Source organism: Danio rerio, chromosome 9 (genome assembly GCF_049306965.1).
Source record: "Danio rerio strain Tuebingen ecotype United States chromosome 9, GRCz12tu, whole genome shotgun sequence".
NCBI lineage: Eukaryota > Metazoa > Chordata > Actinopteri > Cypriniformes > Danionidae > Danio > Danio rerio.
The window spans coordinates 11,438,853-11,456,173 of NC_133184.1; the positions used below are offsets into that span (position 1 = coordinate 11,438,853).

General features: G+C 35.5%; 1 protein-coding gene across 2 annotated transcripts in view; it reads left to right on the forward strand.

Moving 5' to 3' along the window:
• Nucleotides 1–17,321, forward strand: part of wnt6b (wingless-type MMTV integration site family, member 6b) — a 55,903-nt gene that overhangs the window by 22,549 nt on the left and 16,033 nt on the right. For both annotated transcript variants that reach the window (XR_012385182.1, XM_003199189.7), the window contains exon 3: nucleotides 15,486–15,790. Coding sequence is in view for 1 of the 2 variants with exons in the window: in XM_003199189.7 (XP_003199237.2) it covers nucleotides 15,486–15,790 (305 nt within the window). In the remaining variant the exon portion in view is untranslated. The remainder of the gene's footprint in view (nucleotides 1–15,485; nucleotides 15,791–17,321) is intronic.

A 17,321-nucleotide genomic window follows, 5' to 3' on the forward strand; every position in this document is an offset into this window, starting at 1 on the left:
TGTACAGCTGCGAGAGAGAAACATTAAATCATTCTTTAATCTAAACGACTCTGAAAAATGTTACTATATACTGTGAGAGGTTGATGTGACATCTAAACTGGCTGCAAAACATTTGTGCGACATTAGTAATATTTAATCAACTAATTTGCCTTATTTAAAGATCTATGTTTTATTCCTGTTTTTATTATAATTTCTAGAGATATTGTCTGTTTTTATTCCTTTTTTTCTGTCATTTATTTCTAATTTGCTGTATATTTTACTGATATGATGATGCTAATACATCACATATTTTATACATATCTAAAATATTTTGCCAATATTGTACAAAATCTCATGCCAACAAAGCAACCTGAACTTGATCTAATATAATACACACACACACACACACACACACATGCACACACACACACACACACACACACACACACACACACACACACACACACACACACACACACACACACACACACACACACACACACACACACACACACACACACAGTTAGTGTTTTTCTATGCCCAGACACTTTTCAATTAACTTTAAAACAGGGTCTCTTTCAATTCCATTGTCATTCCCTATAAAATGTATATGCTTTTTTGTTTTTCTTTTATTAAATCTTATCTTACCACCCAGTAAGCTAGAACCACCATAGACGCATAATGCCCTGGTATTCTTTAATAGGACACAGAGTTTCTCTTGAATCTCAGCATCAGAAATAACATCCTTGTTTCCCCATATTGAACATTTGCTGAGCAGATGTGTTTGGTATCTTCAGTATTCTGATTGTAGTGACTGTGAACTCACAGTTGAACTCATGCGTGCATCAAGAAAGGGGCAAGGGATAGAGAGAAAGAAAGATGCAGAGAAAATAAAGATAAAAAGGTAAGTTTAATAAAGTCTTTCCAGCCACCGGGAAGGAGGAGGAGAACCAACAAACTTTAAATAATTTGAATAATAAAAATGAACATAAAACATACGTCGGCAGAACACCATTTGTGACTGTAAGCTTATATCACGTAGCAGTTCATCCCAAAACCTGGAAGCATACAACTTTTGCCAACATATATATATATATATATATATATATATATATATATATATATATATATATATATATATATATATATATATATATATATATATATATATATATATATACACACACAAACGTTCTGTGTGGTTCTCAAATCTTGGCTGATAGTCATATAATATTCAGCAAATGACAACACTCATACCGCCTCTTTACCCTTGTGTTTTACTCTGCCCACATACAGCGACAAGCGGAGGACACTCCATGTTGTAGCTGTTGGACAGCATGATATACTTTTGAGCCTTTTAGTCAAGAGTTTATAGTCGAGTAGTTTATTTGTACGGATAGTGCCTATTTTTAAATATTTATCAATTTGGAGCATTGGATTCAGTGCATCAGCCACCATCAGCCTGTGAGAGTTGACATTCCACCACAACATGGCGACAGAGCCCGCATAATAAGTCCTTAGGGGGAAAAAAAAATGCATTTTCTCAGTGTAAATTTCCAACTACAGCTGAACAGTTCATTATAAATCAGGTAAGTGACATTCTGAATTGATCTCTCTCTTGTATTTTGTAGGGCTGTATTTATACCACAGAAACTGGTAGTGTTTGCTTCGCTCTGGCTTTTTGGGGTTAACTATTGTGAAATTCCAACTGCAACCAACAAATACTGGGAAATCTCTGTAGACTGATGGCATTTCATGCCTTATAATCTTAAAATGTCAGCAAAATCAGCTGTTTTGTCATCACTGTAGACCAGGGGTCACCAATCTCGGTCCTGGAGGGCCGGAGTCCCTGCAGGGTTTAGCTCCAACTTGCCTCAACACAGCTGCCTGGATGTTTTAAGTATACCTGGCAAGACCTTGATTAGCTTGTTCAGGTGTGTTTGATTAGGGTTGAAGCTAAAATCTGCAGGACACCGACCCTCCAGGAACAAGTTTGGTGACCACTGCTGTAGACATTACGCTAGAGAATCATTCAAGCAATAGCTCATATCGCACTGCTACAAGTGTAAAGTTGCTCATATATATAAAATCCCATTTCAAGCCTATGATTTATCCTTCAAGCATTAGTACAAAACAACTTTCACTTCTTCAATCCTGCCTGAGAACTCTTTATTTCCAGCTCCACTGTTGGAACAGGTCAGATACCAGTACACTCAGCATGAGAAGGACTGCATAAATATGTGTTATCATTTAAAGGGATGGCCAGTCCTCTTGAAATTGATCCCTTGTGCGTGCAAAAATAACTGTAGTTGACATATATGAAGGTGGAAACAATCCATTTGACAAAAGTCTGCTATGAAATGGTGCTTTATGTAAGTTCATACCTTCTTATCTTGGAATAGAATGCAATGTTATTGGACGTCAAGTATTGTGAGCCATTGACATACTCTCATTTTTAGATGGCACCTTAGGTAATTTCAATTCCTTTTTAAGACTTTTTAAAGACCAGCTCAGTATATTTTAAGACCCTATCGCCATTTTAATCAATATAAACCCTTTATCTTAATAAACAGCTGTTAATAAACAGTTGCAGTTAAATAAATCAATGAAGCACAACCATGCAACAGAAAGAGACAAAGCTTGAAAGAATAAATCACGCGGTTGTTTTCAGCAACAAACCTCAGCCACTGTTAAAACTCATCTTTCTCCAATCTGGAGTACGCAAACTTACATTTTCCCATTTCCGTCTGTTTCCCTCTATGGTTTTGCCTCATGTGGAGAGTGCCACATCACCTTCCTGCATTTGTTGCAAATTATGCAACATCACCTGGATGGAGGAGCTTGACCAGATGCGCCACACCCCAAACCAATTGAGTGGAACGAGCACACCGCTGTTAATATTAGGAGGAGAATAAATATATTAATGCTTTTTTGGAGTCAAGTACTTTTGACAACGCTTTGAACAACATTTAAGAACTCGTAAAGACTTTTTTATACCTTTTGAGGGCCTTCATTTTCTCATAATTGATTGATCAACTTAATACTTTTTAAGACCACGCGGACACCCTGATTTAAATGTAGCCTCCACAATTTGCCATTGCTATCGTAAACAATAGTTTTGCTCGCTTTTTCCCAAATAACCCAAGCAAATGTAATTCACAAAGAAAATATTTGACACAGAAGTGTACTGTCCCACTTTACTAACATACACTCATTAAAGAAGTGAAAGTTTAAAACAAGCAGCATTTTGAAAATCACACACCATCGTAAATGTACAATACAAACACAAACTATCATTTTTGCTAATGTAATTGCTTAAATGCTACGCTCTATTTCAGCCTTAACATAGCAAAGGACCAGAGATGGGAAGTAACAAAGTACAAATACTTTATTACTGTTGTGAAGCTTACAAAAAGAAATACAGGGATGACTAAAGTGGATGAGACAGAGAGAGTCAGCAATGTAAACATGACTGAAACTCCCCTGCTTACACCAGGCAGTAAGCTGCGTTTGAGTCGATCGGATTACAGGTAAATTAGACAAACTCCCGTTCAAATTTCTGTCTTTTATCCGCTTCTGAAACATGGTTTACTATACGCATCTATATATATTAGATCTATATCTATATTAGATCTATATTAGATCTTTTAATCTAATACCGGATTTTTTTTTTTTTTTTTTTAACAATCAAATGTTTTTTGACAGGCCTAATCCCAACTCTATTTTTGTACCCCTACCCCTTCCCCTTGGCCCTTGAAACAGAGTGAGAAGTAGAAGGGCTTTAAAATGAACCCCTTTATAAATAGGACAACACTACAATACCTGCACACCTCATCATATGTCATCTCAATCTCTTGCTTTATATGAGATTGACGATGGCGACTGCTGTAATTATTCCAGTTTCGTTACTTTTTGGGGATTTATCTTCAGGAAATCACTGAAGGCATATATTATGTTATCATAACAATCTAGTGAGGCAATAAGACTGTAACTGTACTGTGCATTTACACAGTGGCCATATTCATCTACGAAACCATCACTACATCATCTACGTGATAACCATCACACGAAAACAACATTAACATTATAGCAGACACTATAAAAAAGGTCATTCCCAGCCACTAGACTTTTCTGAAAATGTATTCCAGTGTCATCAAGTGTCAGAATGTTGTGGAACTGCTACAAAAGAGTTATTTATAGGGATTATAAATGGCGAAATTTAGCGGTTTCAATTTTAACATTTTTTTTTTTTTTTTTTTTTTAAGCATGATGATAAAACACAAACGTGGTTATGAATGTATTAAAACATATGCTTGTTTGTTGCATAAACTTATTATAATGACAAAAACATACTAATTTGTGCATCTCCTGACTTCCAGGTACAGCTCTCCTGCCATTGTGGCTGGTGTATTCTTGAAAAATGTCTTAATTTTTAAGGGAAAAAAAAATAAATAAATTGGTGCCTGTAATTGTGCCTGTGTTTTTTATTTATTTATTTTTATTTTTGCATAAAACAAATGCATTAACAGCATTAATGACTATGTCCATGAAAACAAAAAATATCCACAATACTGTTGTAAATATTGAAGCAGCGTTAGCCGAATGCCCAAAGCAGTAAAATATATTAAGTTTTTAATATAGCTTAATAAAAACTATTTTCGGACAGTTAAATGTTAATTTAAGACGTTTATTATTTGTAAAAATAAAATAGAATAAAAAATATTGACCTTATTATTATTATTATTATTATTATTATTGTTGCAGAGTGTGATGTTGCTTGGCTACTTTCCTGCAAAAAATTAAAAAAAAACAATTTTTACATCAAAATCAGAATTGTATGTTGTTTTGTATAAATGTATCAATATGATGTGAGGTCTAGTTGAAACAAAAAACAGGAGGTAGTAATGGATACTTGTTACTTAAGTACATTTTTGTGGCCAAACTTTTTTTACTTTTACTTGAGTTCAAAAGTGTAGTCAGTACTTCAACTTTTATGTTTTAAACATGAGTATCTGTACTTCTACTTGAGCAAATGATGTGTGTACTTTTTCCATCTCTGCAAAGAACCAAAAATGATCCTTAACATGCCTCTTTTTCAGACCTGCACACGCATGGGGACACATTCATTCATTCATTCATTCATTCATTCATTCATTCATTCCTTCATTCATTCATTCATTCATTCATTTTCTTTTTGGCTTAGTCACCACAGCAGAATGAACCACCAACTAATCCAGAATATGTTTTACACAGTGGATGTCATGGGCACACAAATAGGTGCAAATGCATTTGGCACAGGACGTTAACACGATACAGTACCTGCGCCAGGCTAAAACCACAAAAAACCACCTGCCGTCGCAATGCGGTGGATGTATGATAGGGCCCATATCGAGTTAAAATGTTATTTGTAGAGTGTCAGTGTAAGATTAGTAGATATTTTGACATATATTTGCTTATAGTCAACAGAATTTAAAAAAGGGACCATCAAAATGAAAGTGCTCCCACTTCATGTAGACCCTGAAGTAGTTTTCATTTGAAATACATCAAACTTTGCATGCTCTAAAAAAGTAGTTTAGACTAAGTAATTGAGTTTAAATAGTAGGTGAATTACTCATATCGTCCACGAGCATGAGTGTGTGTGTTGTTGCGGTTGATAAAAGTGGATCCCAGGTATGCAACAAGATCTGCTCAGCGTTAGAAATTGTCTCAACCCTCTCTGCATGCAGGCAGCACATGGTGGCAAAATAAATCCATCAAAATGATTCCCGCCCGTCAGCACCGGTGGAGCCTCTGGAGGGGCCCTGCCTTCTCCACATTTCTTTTCATCCTGCAACCCCATGCTTCATTGACTCAAAGATTGAGTATTAAAAAAATATTTGCTAATTCGCACAGAAGCCCCTTCTGGCATTGAGTTCTCTCTCTCTTTCCTAGGCAGGCCTGGGCATAGACAGCTGCATAAAATTTGTTTGGAATTTGTGTCTTGGAGGAAAAAATAAGTGAGGGAGGTGAAATCAAGAGACTTTTTGCCCTCTGTTTGTCATGGCAACCACTTATGAATGTATTGGATTAGATTAGTGTGGATCCAGTGGGGCAACATTTGTCTTTGTAGTAGTTCAAATGTTGAAGTGTTTACAATATATTGTTTGATCATGAAAGCTGGGGTAATACCAGGGCTCCCATGGGCTGGAAATATAATTTCTGTTAAATTATAATATCTACTCACTAGCACACTGTTTTAAAAAGAATTAATGGAAGAAAAGGGAAGCTTTTTGTTTGCTTTTTGAGATCTCAAATTTCTCTCGCGAATGCACCTGCTGTTCCTGCGTAAATCCAACAGAGACCGCTGTTGACTGACTGACTGAATGAGTGATTAACTGACCAATCGACTGACCCACCCTCCTCCTTCCCTAAACACAACCAATAGTATTTTCAAAAGCACCGATTGACCTGCCCATCCACTTCACTAAATTCAACCGACAGTTTTAAAAAGCAATCCAGAAAACGAAAAGCCCCCTATTTTTACCACGTTTTCAGATTTTACCACATCCTCACCGGGTAATTTACTTGTTTATTTAAATTTTTGGCTTTTGTTTTTGTCTGACGAGCAAACTTAAAGCAAAATGGAAACAGCGGGAAAGCCATCCATATGGAGGTCAGCTGGTAAGCAAGAAAAAGAACAACGTCGGTAACACTTTACAATAAGGTTCATTAGTTAATTTATTTACTAACATGAACTAATCATGAACACCACATGTACAGCATTTATTAATCATAATTGAACATTTACTAATGTATTATTAACATCCAAGTCCGTGCTTGTTAACATTAGTTAATGCACCATAAGTTAACATGAACTAACAATGAACTACTGTATTTTCATTGACCTTAACTAACATGAACAAATACAGTAGTAGATGTATTGTTCATTGTTTGTTCCCGTTAGTAAATGTATTAATTAACATTAACTAATGAACCTTATTTTAAAGTGTGACCACAACATCATACCGCCCTGTAGCGTTCGTTTTTATAGATGAAATGTAGTCATACGTACATCTGGCTACATAATTCACAATCTCCAGAAATGTATATAGGGCTGCGTTTTCATGAGCCTATGTTGCGGGTTTTCTCCCTGTGTTTGCGTGGGTTTCCTCTGGGTGCTCTGGTTTTCCCCACAGTCCAAAAAAACATGTAATATAGGTGAATTGGATTAACTAAATAAGCTGTTGTGTATGAGTGTGTGTGTGTGTGTGTGTGTGTGTGTGCGTGTGTGTGTGTGTGTGTGTGTGTGTGTGTGAGAGTGAGTGGGTGGGTGTTTCCCAGCACTGGGGGTTCACAAGATTTACACGATTTTAGCCCTGATTTTTGCTCGCCAATAAGTTTTGTTAAATCATCACCTAAAGCCCATAACCAGAGGCTAACCAATGCTCATTCATGTGAGCAACAATCTCACAGTGAGTACATTTACATGGACACCAATAATCCTGTTGTAATACTATTAAGACAATATTCTGAATAAAAGTCTACCACCAAAAAAGGCAACTTTTGATCAATTTAATCAGATTAGGGTCATAATCTAACTAAACAAAAATCAGATTAAGACATGTAGAGTATGCCGATTTTCGCAACAGTATAGTCTGTATACACACAGCTGTTTGACACTATTCTCTACCGAAGGACCACAGACTCTTGCATCGTAAAAAGTGGATTTTTTTATTTTTTTTATTATTCTGTGTTTGGTATCAAATTCCATTAAAACAACACTCTTCCAGCCTTTCATACTCACATCCAATATCTCGTTTGACACGAGGGCATGCATGAAATGTTCCTGAATAAAAGTGAAAATGCCAAACTGCAGTTAAAGTCGACAAATCGAAATATGTGCTATAACGTGTAAAATTTGATTTTAAAAGGAACATTCAAAAAGCAACTCATGTAAACACCTTAATCATATTATTGTTTTATTCAGATTAAGGCAAATAATTTGATTACTGATGTCCATGTAAACGTTGTCAGTTTGAGTTATCAAAAATTAGATTAGAGAGAATGGCTGATGTGCATGCTGGGAGAATGAGTTCTGACTGAGAGAGAAGGATACAGGTCAATGGAGAACACAGAATTATAGACCACAATATTACAAAAAAATAAGCTTTACTATAACATTAAAGGGGGCAACACGGTGGCGCAGTGGGTAGCACAATTGCCTCTTAGCAAGAAGGTCACTAGTTCAAGCCTGGCTGGGTCAGTTGGCATTTCTGTGTGGAGTGTGCATGTTTTCCCAGTGTTTGCGTGGCTTTCCCCCAGGTGCTCCAGCTTCCCCCACTGTCCAGAGACATGCTCTATAGGTAAGCTAAATTGTTCATAGTGTGTGAGTGTGTGCTGTTTCATTCCACTGTGGCATTCTCTGATAAAATCAACCCAGGCTAATTCTAAAAACAATATATTCATTTTTGGAGAGCGCCAAATGCGTACCAGGAGCCATGTTTTTTTTAACAGTTTTTGTTTTCGCAAATCCACCAGAAGCTGCTGTGTTCGATTTTTTTTAAGATTCCAAATTTCTCTTGCGAGTGCCTTTTGCGCCAGCTCTTCTCATGTAAATCTACCAGAGGCCGCTGTCGACTTACTGTTGACTGACTGACTGATCGATAGACTGATTGACTGACTGATAGACTGACCCACCCTCCTCCTTTGCTAAACTCAACCAATAAAAGTAGACCCTGCCCACCCACTTCCCTAAATTATTAAAATTCCCTGAGTTTTATCACATTTTCAGATTTTATCACATTGTCACCCTGTTATTTACCTGTTTATTTTATTTTTTGGCTTCTGTTTTTGTATTTCTGGTCAGCTGGTAAGTGTGAAAAAGAACAGTGTCAACCACCCCATAGCATTCATTTTAAAAGCAAAATGCAGCCATGCAAACTTCTGGCTACATAATTCACAGCCTCCAGAAATGTTTATAGGACTGTTTGTCAGAATGAGCCTATGTTGGATGAATTACATGTTGGATAAATTGGGACAAAGCTAAAAGAAATTGACTGAGGAAGTAAAGGGAAATCATGACATGTGGTCAAGTATGTTCTCTAATACTCAGATTTTGTGCTCTGCATTTAACCCATACAAGTGCACAGACAGTGAACACATACACACACACCCATAACAGTCAGAGAAAACTTGGATTCGAATTTATTCATTTTTTGTCCTATTTTTTGGAGCACTAACACTAATAAAATAGCTGTTGAATTAACATTGCAAGTAGAAAGGCAAACTCATGCATAAACATAATAGCTTTAAAAACTCATTTCTAATAATGAATTTATTTGATCTTTGCCATGATGACAGTAAATAACATTTTACTAGATATTTTTCAAGACACTTCTTTACAGCTTATTTCAGCCTGATCTCACGAGAAAACGTAAGTATTTTACGTTTTGCCAGTTTAGTGGCTAATTCAAACAAATTAGTACGAGTTTAGTCGTACGAAATGGTACGATTTTAAAAAGGAAGCGTGGCACCTGACCCCACCCCTAACCCAAACCGTCATTGGGGGATAAGTGAATCGTACTAAATTGTAAGAATTAGATCGTACGAATTCATACGAATTAGCCACTAAATGAAAAAGTTACTAATCGCCGTTAGATTGTGTTGCTTATTTAGACATTTAAAGGCTTAATAGGTTAACTAGGCAGGTTAGGGTTTAGTCTGTAGACTATCTAAAACAAATTGCTTAAAGGGGATAATTGGCTAATTTTGCTCTTAAAATGTTTTGTTTTTTAAAAACTGCTTTTATTCTAGCTGAAATAAAACAAACAAGACTTTTTCCAGAAGAAAAAAATATTAACAGACATACTGTGAAAATTTCCCTGCTCTGTTAAACATCATTTCTTTCTTTTGTTAAACATTGAACACAAAAGAATATATTTTGAAAAAATGCTGACAACCTGTAACAATTGACTTCAGTTGTGTTTATTTTTTTCTCCAAAAGTGAGTCAATGTTTCAAACACTCTTCAAAATCTCTTCTTTTTAAACTGAAAAAAAAAAAAAAAAAAAAAAAAACTTGATGTAGATTAATAGTGAGTACATTTTTACTTATAGGTGACCCATCCCTTCAAATAGTTAATTTTGGAGCAAAATCATGATAAATGATGCTATAATTGCTTGTTTTGACATGTTAAGCTAGTATGCTAGCTAGCCCTTATGCGTCTGTTGCCAGAACGTGATTGTTTTGTGTCTAATTTTGAAAAGCAGATCCATGCAAGATCACTGGAATGTTTCTTTCTTGAGGGCATTCCATACAATGGCAAAAAAAGGTGAAGTGAGAAGTTTGATTAGAGAAATGAGATTAAGCCTCCCATGTGAGCTCTGTAGAGGGGAATGGTCAAACTAGTTTGAACTTATAGCAAGACAACAATGGCTCACTTTTTTAAACGGTTGTGTATGGTGTAATATTGTGGAGAGGATTTTCCTGGAACACCTTTTGGCCCCTTACTGTCTACCTATGTAGTGATAGCTACTTCTAGCAAGGATAATGCATCAGATTTTACAGCTCAAATAATCTCAATCCAGCTGCAGCAGAAATTACTTGCAGTTCAGCACTAAACAGCATATGAATGACACACAGTGTCTTAACATTTAAGAGAATTGCGAATGAAATCCCTGCTGTCACGGTTGGCAAAGAGGGCCCGAACACAGAATAGACAGGAGAACACAAGGTTTATTTACAGGAGGTAAACAAGGCGAACAGTCAATAGTGCAGGGTGATGGTGGAGAACAAACTGGTGAGGGGAGGAGACTCAGGACTTCAGGATGATACAGAGGGGAGAGTCTTTAAGGGGGTGACACAGGCTGGTCAGGAAAGGGGGATTCCAAACTTCAGAGTAGCAAAGTAGCTAGCTGAACCTCCGGTTTTGGACAAGTCAAGGGGATCCACAACCAGCGAAGACTTAGGAGGCAAGTGACAAGCAACACAACTACACAGCTGGGGAGACAAAAAAAATTAAAAAGAGCAGAAAGAGAAAAACAAACTAGAACAAAGTAAAAATAAATATTTAAGAGGGGGGAAAAGAATAGAGCTCAAAAAATAAAATGAAACGAATAAAAAAAATAATAAAACTACTAAAACTTAAAAGGTCGAAAGAAATAGGCTATAGTTAGAAATAAAACAGCAAGCAAAACACAGGAACAGAAATTAAAAAATAAAGAACTAACAAAAAAAATAGAGCTAGACTGGGGCTGAGAATCAAGCAGAAATAAAATTAAAAATGACAGCAACCTTGCTGAAAGATAAATAAATAAATAAACAATCAAATATATAAATAATTCGAGATAAAGATTAAAAAGGCTAGTACTAGACTAAGACTAGACAAAAAAAAAACTATACTACCTTTAAAAAAAAAAACTCATGCACTAAACAAGATTAGCTAGACATGCACACAAAAGATGGAATGATGAACCAACAAAGCTAGTGAAAAATGAACTAAAGGGAGTAGAGAACACGGGGAACAGATGAACAAGGACTAATGAAGGGGGCAAGGCATAGGTTAAACAAGGAGGCAGGACAAGGGAAGCACATGGTCAACACTCAAAATAGACAACCATGTGCTAATACACAAAACAAACAAAGAGACATTAAACAGACAGGAGTGACAGGGCTGCAAGGGCTGGATCCTGACACCTGCACTATAAGTCTATCACACAGCAATATGGGTAAAGTAGTTCCTTAAAGCTGTAAATATTGCAATAATTAAATGGCCAGCAGAGTCCTGATCTAAACCTGACTGAAAATCTATGGAACATCCTTGATAAACAAACCTTATATCTTAAAACCCCCCTTCAGTTTCTAAACACTGGAAGTGTTCATTAATTTTTCTCTAAATTTGATCTCCACTTCAAATCTTTGAATATTTTAAATATTAAATCATTCTTTATTTTAATGTATCTCAAAAATTGTGTTCTCCCAATCAACATGAAAGTTACTCGATTGTGATATTCTGAAAGTAATCAAATCCAAGAATGAATAATATAAAAAAAAAAAAACAGAATCTAAGGATCTGTCTTATGCCAAAGGGAGTTTACTTCTCTCACATTCCATGTTTAGATAAATGTAGTGAACAGCTTTCGGTTTGTACAGATTTGTTTGGTGTTTCTTGTGTGCCAGAAATCTACAGTTGTTTTCAGGTGGGGTGCTGTCAGAATGGCCATGCATGTATCTAAAGAAAAACACACACATAGTTTCACAGTATGAAGACGACAGTGGGTGTGTGAATGGACAGCTGGGATTAATATCTGTGTGTGTGTCTGTGTGTGTGTGTGTGTGTGTGTGTGTGTGTGTGTGTGTGTGTGTGTGTGTGTGTGTGTGTGTGTGTGTTCACCCTGAGCTTTGGTTCCATTTCTCTGGCTTTAATGAATCCCATTCACTGAATCATGCGATGCAGAATTGGCACACGGCTGAAGAGTGACTGCACGCTCACTGCATCCAGCGTTTACACAGGATAGAAGTCATGCCTTTCAACTGCCTTACTACGAATTGCTAAACATCTGTTTTTTCCAACCTCTCCATTTCTTTCTGATTCTCCTCACTCTTTTCTGTTATTTCAGAGCAAATAGTTTTCAATTAGTATTAGTAAATGTTAGCATCTAAATACTTCTAGTGAATGGGTGTATGCTCTGTCATTTTCTCTAAAAATCATGTTTTGTCAGGAGTAAATTAATATTTTTTCCTCGAAGAGTGTAGTATAAATTTAAAATATACATTTATTTAAAGACTAGACAAAAGACTAAAGATTATTATTATTTTTTTTATTAGCAAAGCTGATTCAAATTAAATGTTTGCATGTGTAGCAATTTTTTAAACTTTCACCAAGGCTGCATTTATTTGGTCAAAATACAGTAAAACGGTGATATTGTGATAATTAATTACTCATTTTAAAAACACATTATGGTGTTATAATACATATTATACATAGGGCATCCATTGCATAAAACATGTGCTGGATAAGTTGGCGGTTCATTCCGCTGTGTAATCAAAAAATATGTGTGCTTCTTTTTTCAGTTTTTTTTTTTTTTAAGAAATATTTGTGGATTAGAAAGTTCAATGGAACATAATTCATTTGAAATACACACAAATAGGTATATAAAAGTATGTGTATATGTGTCAATATAAGGAAATTCTGCATCTGCATGATCTGCTTAGACTTGTGTTTTGAATCAAACACTGCATTGAGCTGTGTTTTGTGCATTTAAGATGTCAGTTGTCTATTTAAAACTGTATTGGCATTTTCTCAGCATTTGTAATGTTCTTTTTTTCACTTCACTTTTTTTCACTGTTATCTTTCATTATATAATTGCTTTATTTCTATCACCTTTGATGAATTTAATTGAGAACATTAAGCATATTTTGCATAAATATTTAAATGTGGCGACGCAGTGGCGCAGTAGGTAGTGCTGTCGCCTCACAGCAAGATGGTTGCTGGTTCGAACCTCAGCTCGGCTCGGCTCAGTTGGCGTTTCTGTATGGAGTTTGCATGTTCTCCCTACGTTCGCGTGGGTTTCCTCCGTGTGCTCTGGTTTCCCCCACCGTCCAAAGACATGTGGTACAGGTGAATTGGGTAGGCTAAATTGTCCGTAGTGTATGAGTGTGTGTATGAATGACTGTGTAGATGTTTCCCAGAGATGGGTTGCGGCTGAAAGGGCATCCGCTGCGTAAAAACGTGCTGGATAAGTTGGCGGCCGCTGTGGTGACCCTGGATTAATAAAGGGACTAAGCCGACAAGAAAAGGAATAAATGAAATATTTAAATGCATTTATATTTATTCAAATTAATTAATTTATTTAATGTATTTATTTAAATTATTCCATTATTTTTTTCCCATTTAAAAAAAAAAATGCTATTGCTATTTATTCAGCCCTTTTGAATGTTATTACTCGATTGAATGGACATTACCAGTGGTTATCAGCTGATAGATATGAGCCAGTAAGGACCTTCTGTGCCTCTCAGAAGCCTCTTCTGTTGGCTCAGACGGCTGTAATCATGCATCTACATAGTTAATCAGTCATAGATCACATTCGGCTATGGCCGGATGTTAACAAAAATTCTTAATATTATTTATCAAATGTTCCCATTAATTGTATTTCAATAACGTCTACCCCAACCCTAAACCCAACAATCACAGTAATGTAAAAACAGATCTGGATCTGGAGTCTTCTTCATAAGTTTAGCTTACTAACCATGTGGATGGATGATAACAGCCTTTTGAGCCTACCAGTAGGCCTACTACTGCCCCATATCTTTCAGCTGATAACCATTGATAATGCCCATTCAATTGAGTGATAACATTTGAAGCGGCTGATTTATTCATGTTCTTGTATTTATTTCAGCACTATAATGGTCCTTTTAGCTTTCTGCACTATGTTTGTATTCTTGGTACTCTATGTACTGGAAGCAAGCACACTTGGCAATAAAGCTCTTTCTGATTCTGATATTACATTAATATCTAATATCTAACCACAAGAGATCGCTGGAAAACATTCACACACACATAGGACTACAAATCTGCTTGTAAATGGACTACATATTCAGTCATGCCACACACACACACACACACACACACACACACACACACACACACACACACACACACACACACATCTGCTCCAAGTCTCCACTGATTAGACTCCCACAGCTGATGCTGCTTCTAGACTGATTACTGCATTACATAAACAGCACAGAAACACTCACTGTTGCTGAGTCTTGTTATCTGCTATAGTGATATTACAATGCGGTTCCTTTGTCTGCCTTTGCCGTGTTTTTGATCATTTGCCTTGTTTATTTGTTTCATCCTGTTTACTACCTGCCTTGCAACCATCTGCCTGTTAATTTGACTATGACTCTGGATTGCCCTCGTACATCTGTTTACCCCTGTATTGACCACTGCTTGCCTGACCTCGCTAATAAACCTGCATGTGGGTCTGCACATCTGTTGTCACTGTCACTCCCCGTGTTACAACAAGAATGGTATTGTTTAAAATACATTTTGGTTTTAGGACATCTCTGATGAAACATTTAGAACCACGGGGCATTTAGGATTAATGAGTCTTTTTTTATTTATTTATTTTTTTTTTTAGAGTTGCCTCTTTTGACAAATTGTTTAATGAAGTGCTTTTAAAATCCTTTTATACAGATGACCATGTCTTTTTCCAGGCATTGGTTCACAATTTAAAAATTATGTAATATTTTTAGGCTTTTTTGAGCATAAATGTTGGTTTGTTACACAGTTTTTTGGTGTATTTTTTAAATAGTAAAACTCTGATTGAACAGAATTAGCACTGAACCATAACACTTCTATTGCCTGACCTCATATGCTTGTGGTTGTAGATGAAACTGTCACAGAAATAGCCCATGCAACTTATCTAAAGTGCCATAATTATCAGGACCCGACGCAACCCAGCCTTAGCCAGCAATCACAGGCTCTGTTTGATCTCTCTTTTTGTCTGTGTGTGTCCCTTCCAGACATCCGCGAGACGGCATTTGTGTATGCCATTACAGCAGCAGGAGTAACACATGCAGTGACGCAGGCCTGCAGTATGGGGGAGCTTCTGCAGTGTGGCTGCGAGGCCACGAGGAGCAGAGGACCACCGCCGCGACTGGCCAGCATGGGGCCTACTGAAGGGGTCAAGTGGGAGTGGGGCGGCTGTGGGGACGACGTGGAGTTCGGCTATGAGAAGTCCAAGCAGTTCATGGATGCCAGACGGAGGAAGGGCAAGAGTGACATACGTACACTAATAGATCTACACAATAACGAGGCTGGACGACTGGTGCGTAGTTTTATCTTTCATCAATAGCTATAGAAAGATTTTATTTTTAAAGTGGATACAGATGGCGTCCAATAGTTGGCTATATTTAAAATTATTGTTGGGTAAATTATTTCAGAAAAAAAAAATTGATTACTAATTACCTCAATAAAAAAATATTTTAATTACTTTTGCAATTACTATGTCAGAAAAGTAATCTACTTAATAAGGTATTCAATTACTTAACTCAGTTCTACTTGAAATTGCTATTAATCTCAACATGTATATGTATTAACTTATATATGGTTTTATTTAAAAATGTAATCCTTAAGCATTTAATAAAAAAAGAAAAAAAATCCTTAACAAACAGAACTGTTCTGCAAAAAAAAAAAAAAGACACGTATTAAAATATGAAACATTTTATTCAATATTTTTTTCATTGCAGATAGTTGTTCATGGTTAGAAATATGAATGAACACATTTATTTAGCAATAATAAATTATTGTTATGTATTTAAACTAAGCATATATTAATGTGTTCCTTAATAGTTAGCAAGTTAGTTAATGCATTGGGTAATGTGAACGAATAATAAACAAATGTTATTAACTAGCTTGGTTAATGACAAATCATGTTTGTACAGCATCCATCAACATGAATAACTTGCAAGTTGAATCTGAGGTTTCCACTTTAACACTCCAAAACAGTGTCCATTTAGAACTTTTTTGTCCCTGACTTTGATTACACTGTAAAACTGGTTGCCTTAAACTTTTAAGTGGAATTAAACAACCTTATCATTCATTTGAACTTACATTATATTAAACTGACTTAAAATAGCTTGCGAAACGTCTAAAATTAAGTTGGAACTTGATTAACCTACAATTAGCTAAAACCCTATGTTGTCAAGACTAATTGATCATATATACTTTTCTGGTTCAAATAACTTATTTTTATTTGTCACAATTCTTTTTTTTTTCTAGTTAGTATAACCTATTTTTTATAACTTAACTTTTCCTAGTTACCTCAACTTAATATTTCTAATTACGTTAACTCCTTTTTTTTCTAGTTACACTAACTAAATATTTCAAATTTATTTACCTTATTTTTTTTTTCTAGTTACCACAACTTAATATTTTATTACTTTAGCTTCTTTTTATAGGTACCACAACTTAATATTTCTAATTTCTTTAACTTTTTTTCTAGTTAGCAAAACTAAATATTTCTAATTTCATGAACTTTTTTTCTAGATACAACTTAATATTATTTATAACTTTAGCTTTTTTTCTAGTTACCACAACTTAATATTTCTAATTCTTTAACTTGTTTTCCTAGTTACCACAACTTAATATTTCTAATTTCTTTAACTTATTTTTTAAGTCACCACAACTTAATATTTCTAATTTCTTTAACTTATTTTAGTTGCCACAACTGAATATTTCTAATATCTTTAACTTATTGTTTTTTTCAAGTTACCACAACTTAATATTTCAAATTTCTTTAACTTATTTCTTTCTACTTACCACAACTTAATATTTCTAATTGCATTAAATTATTTTTT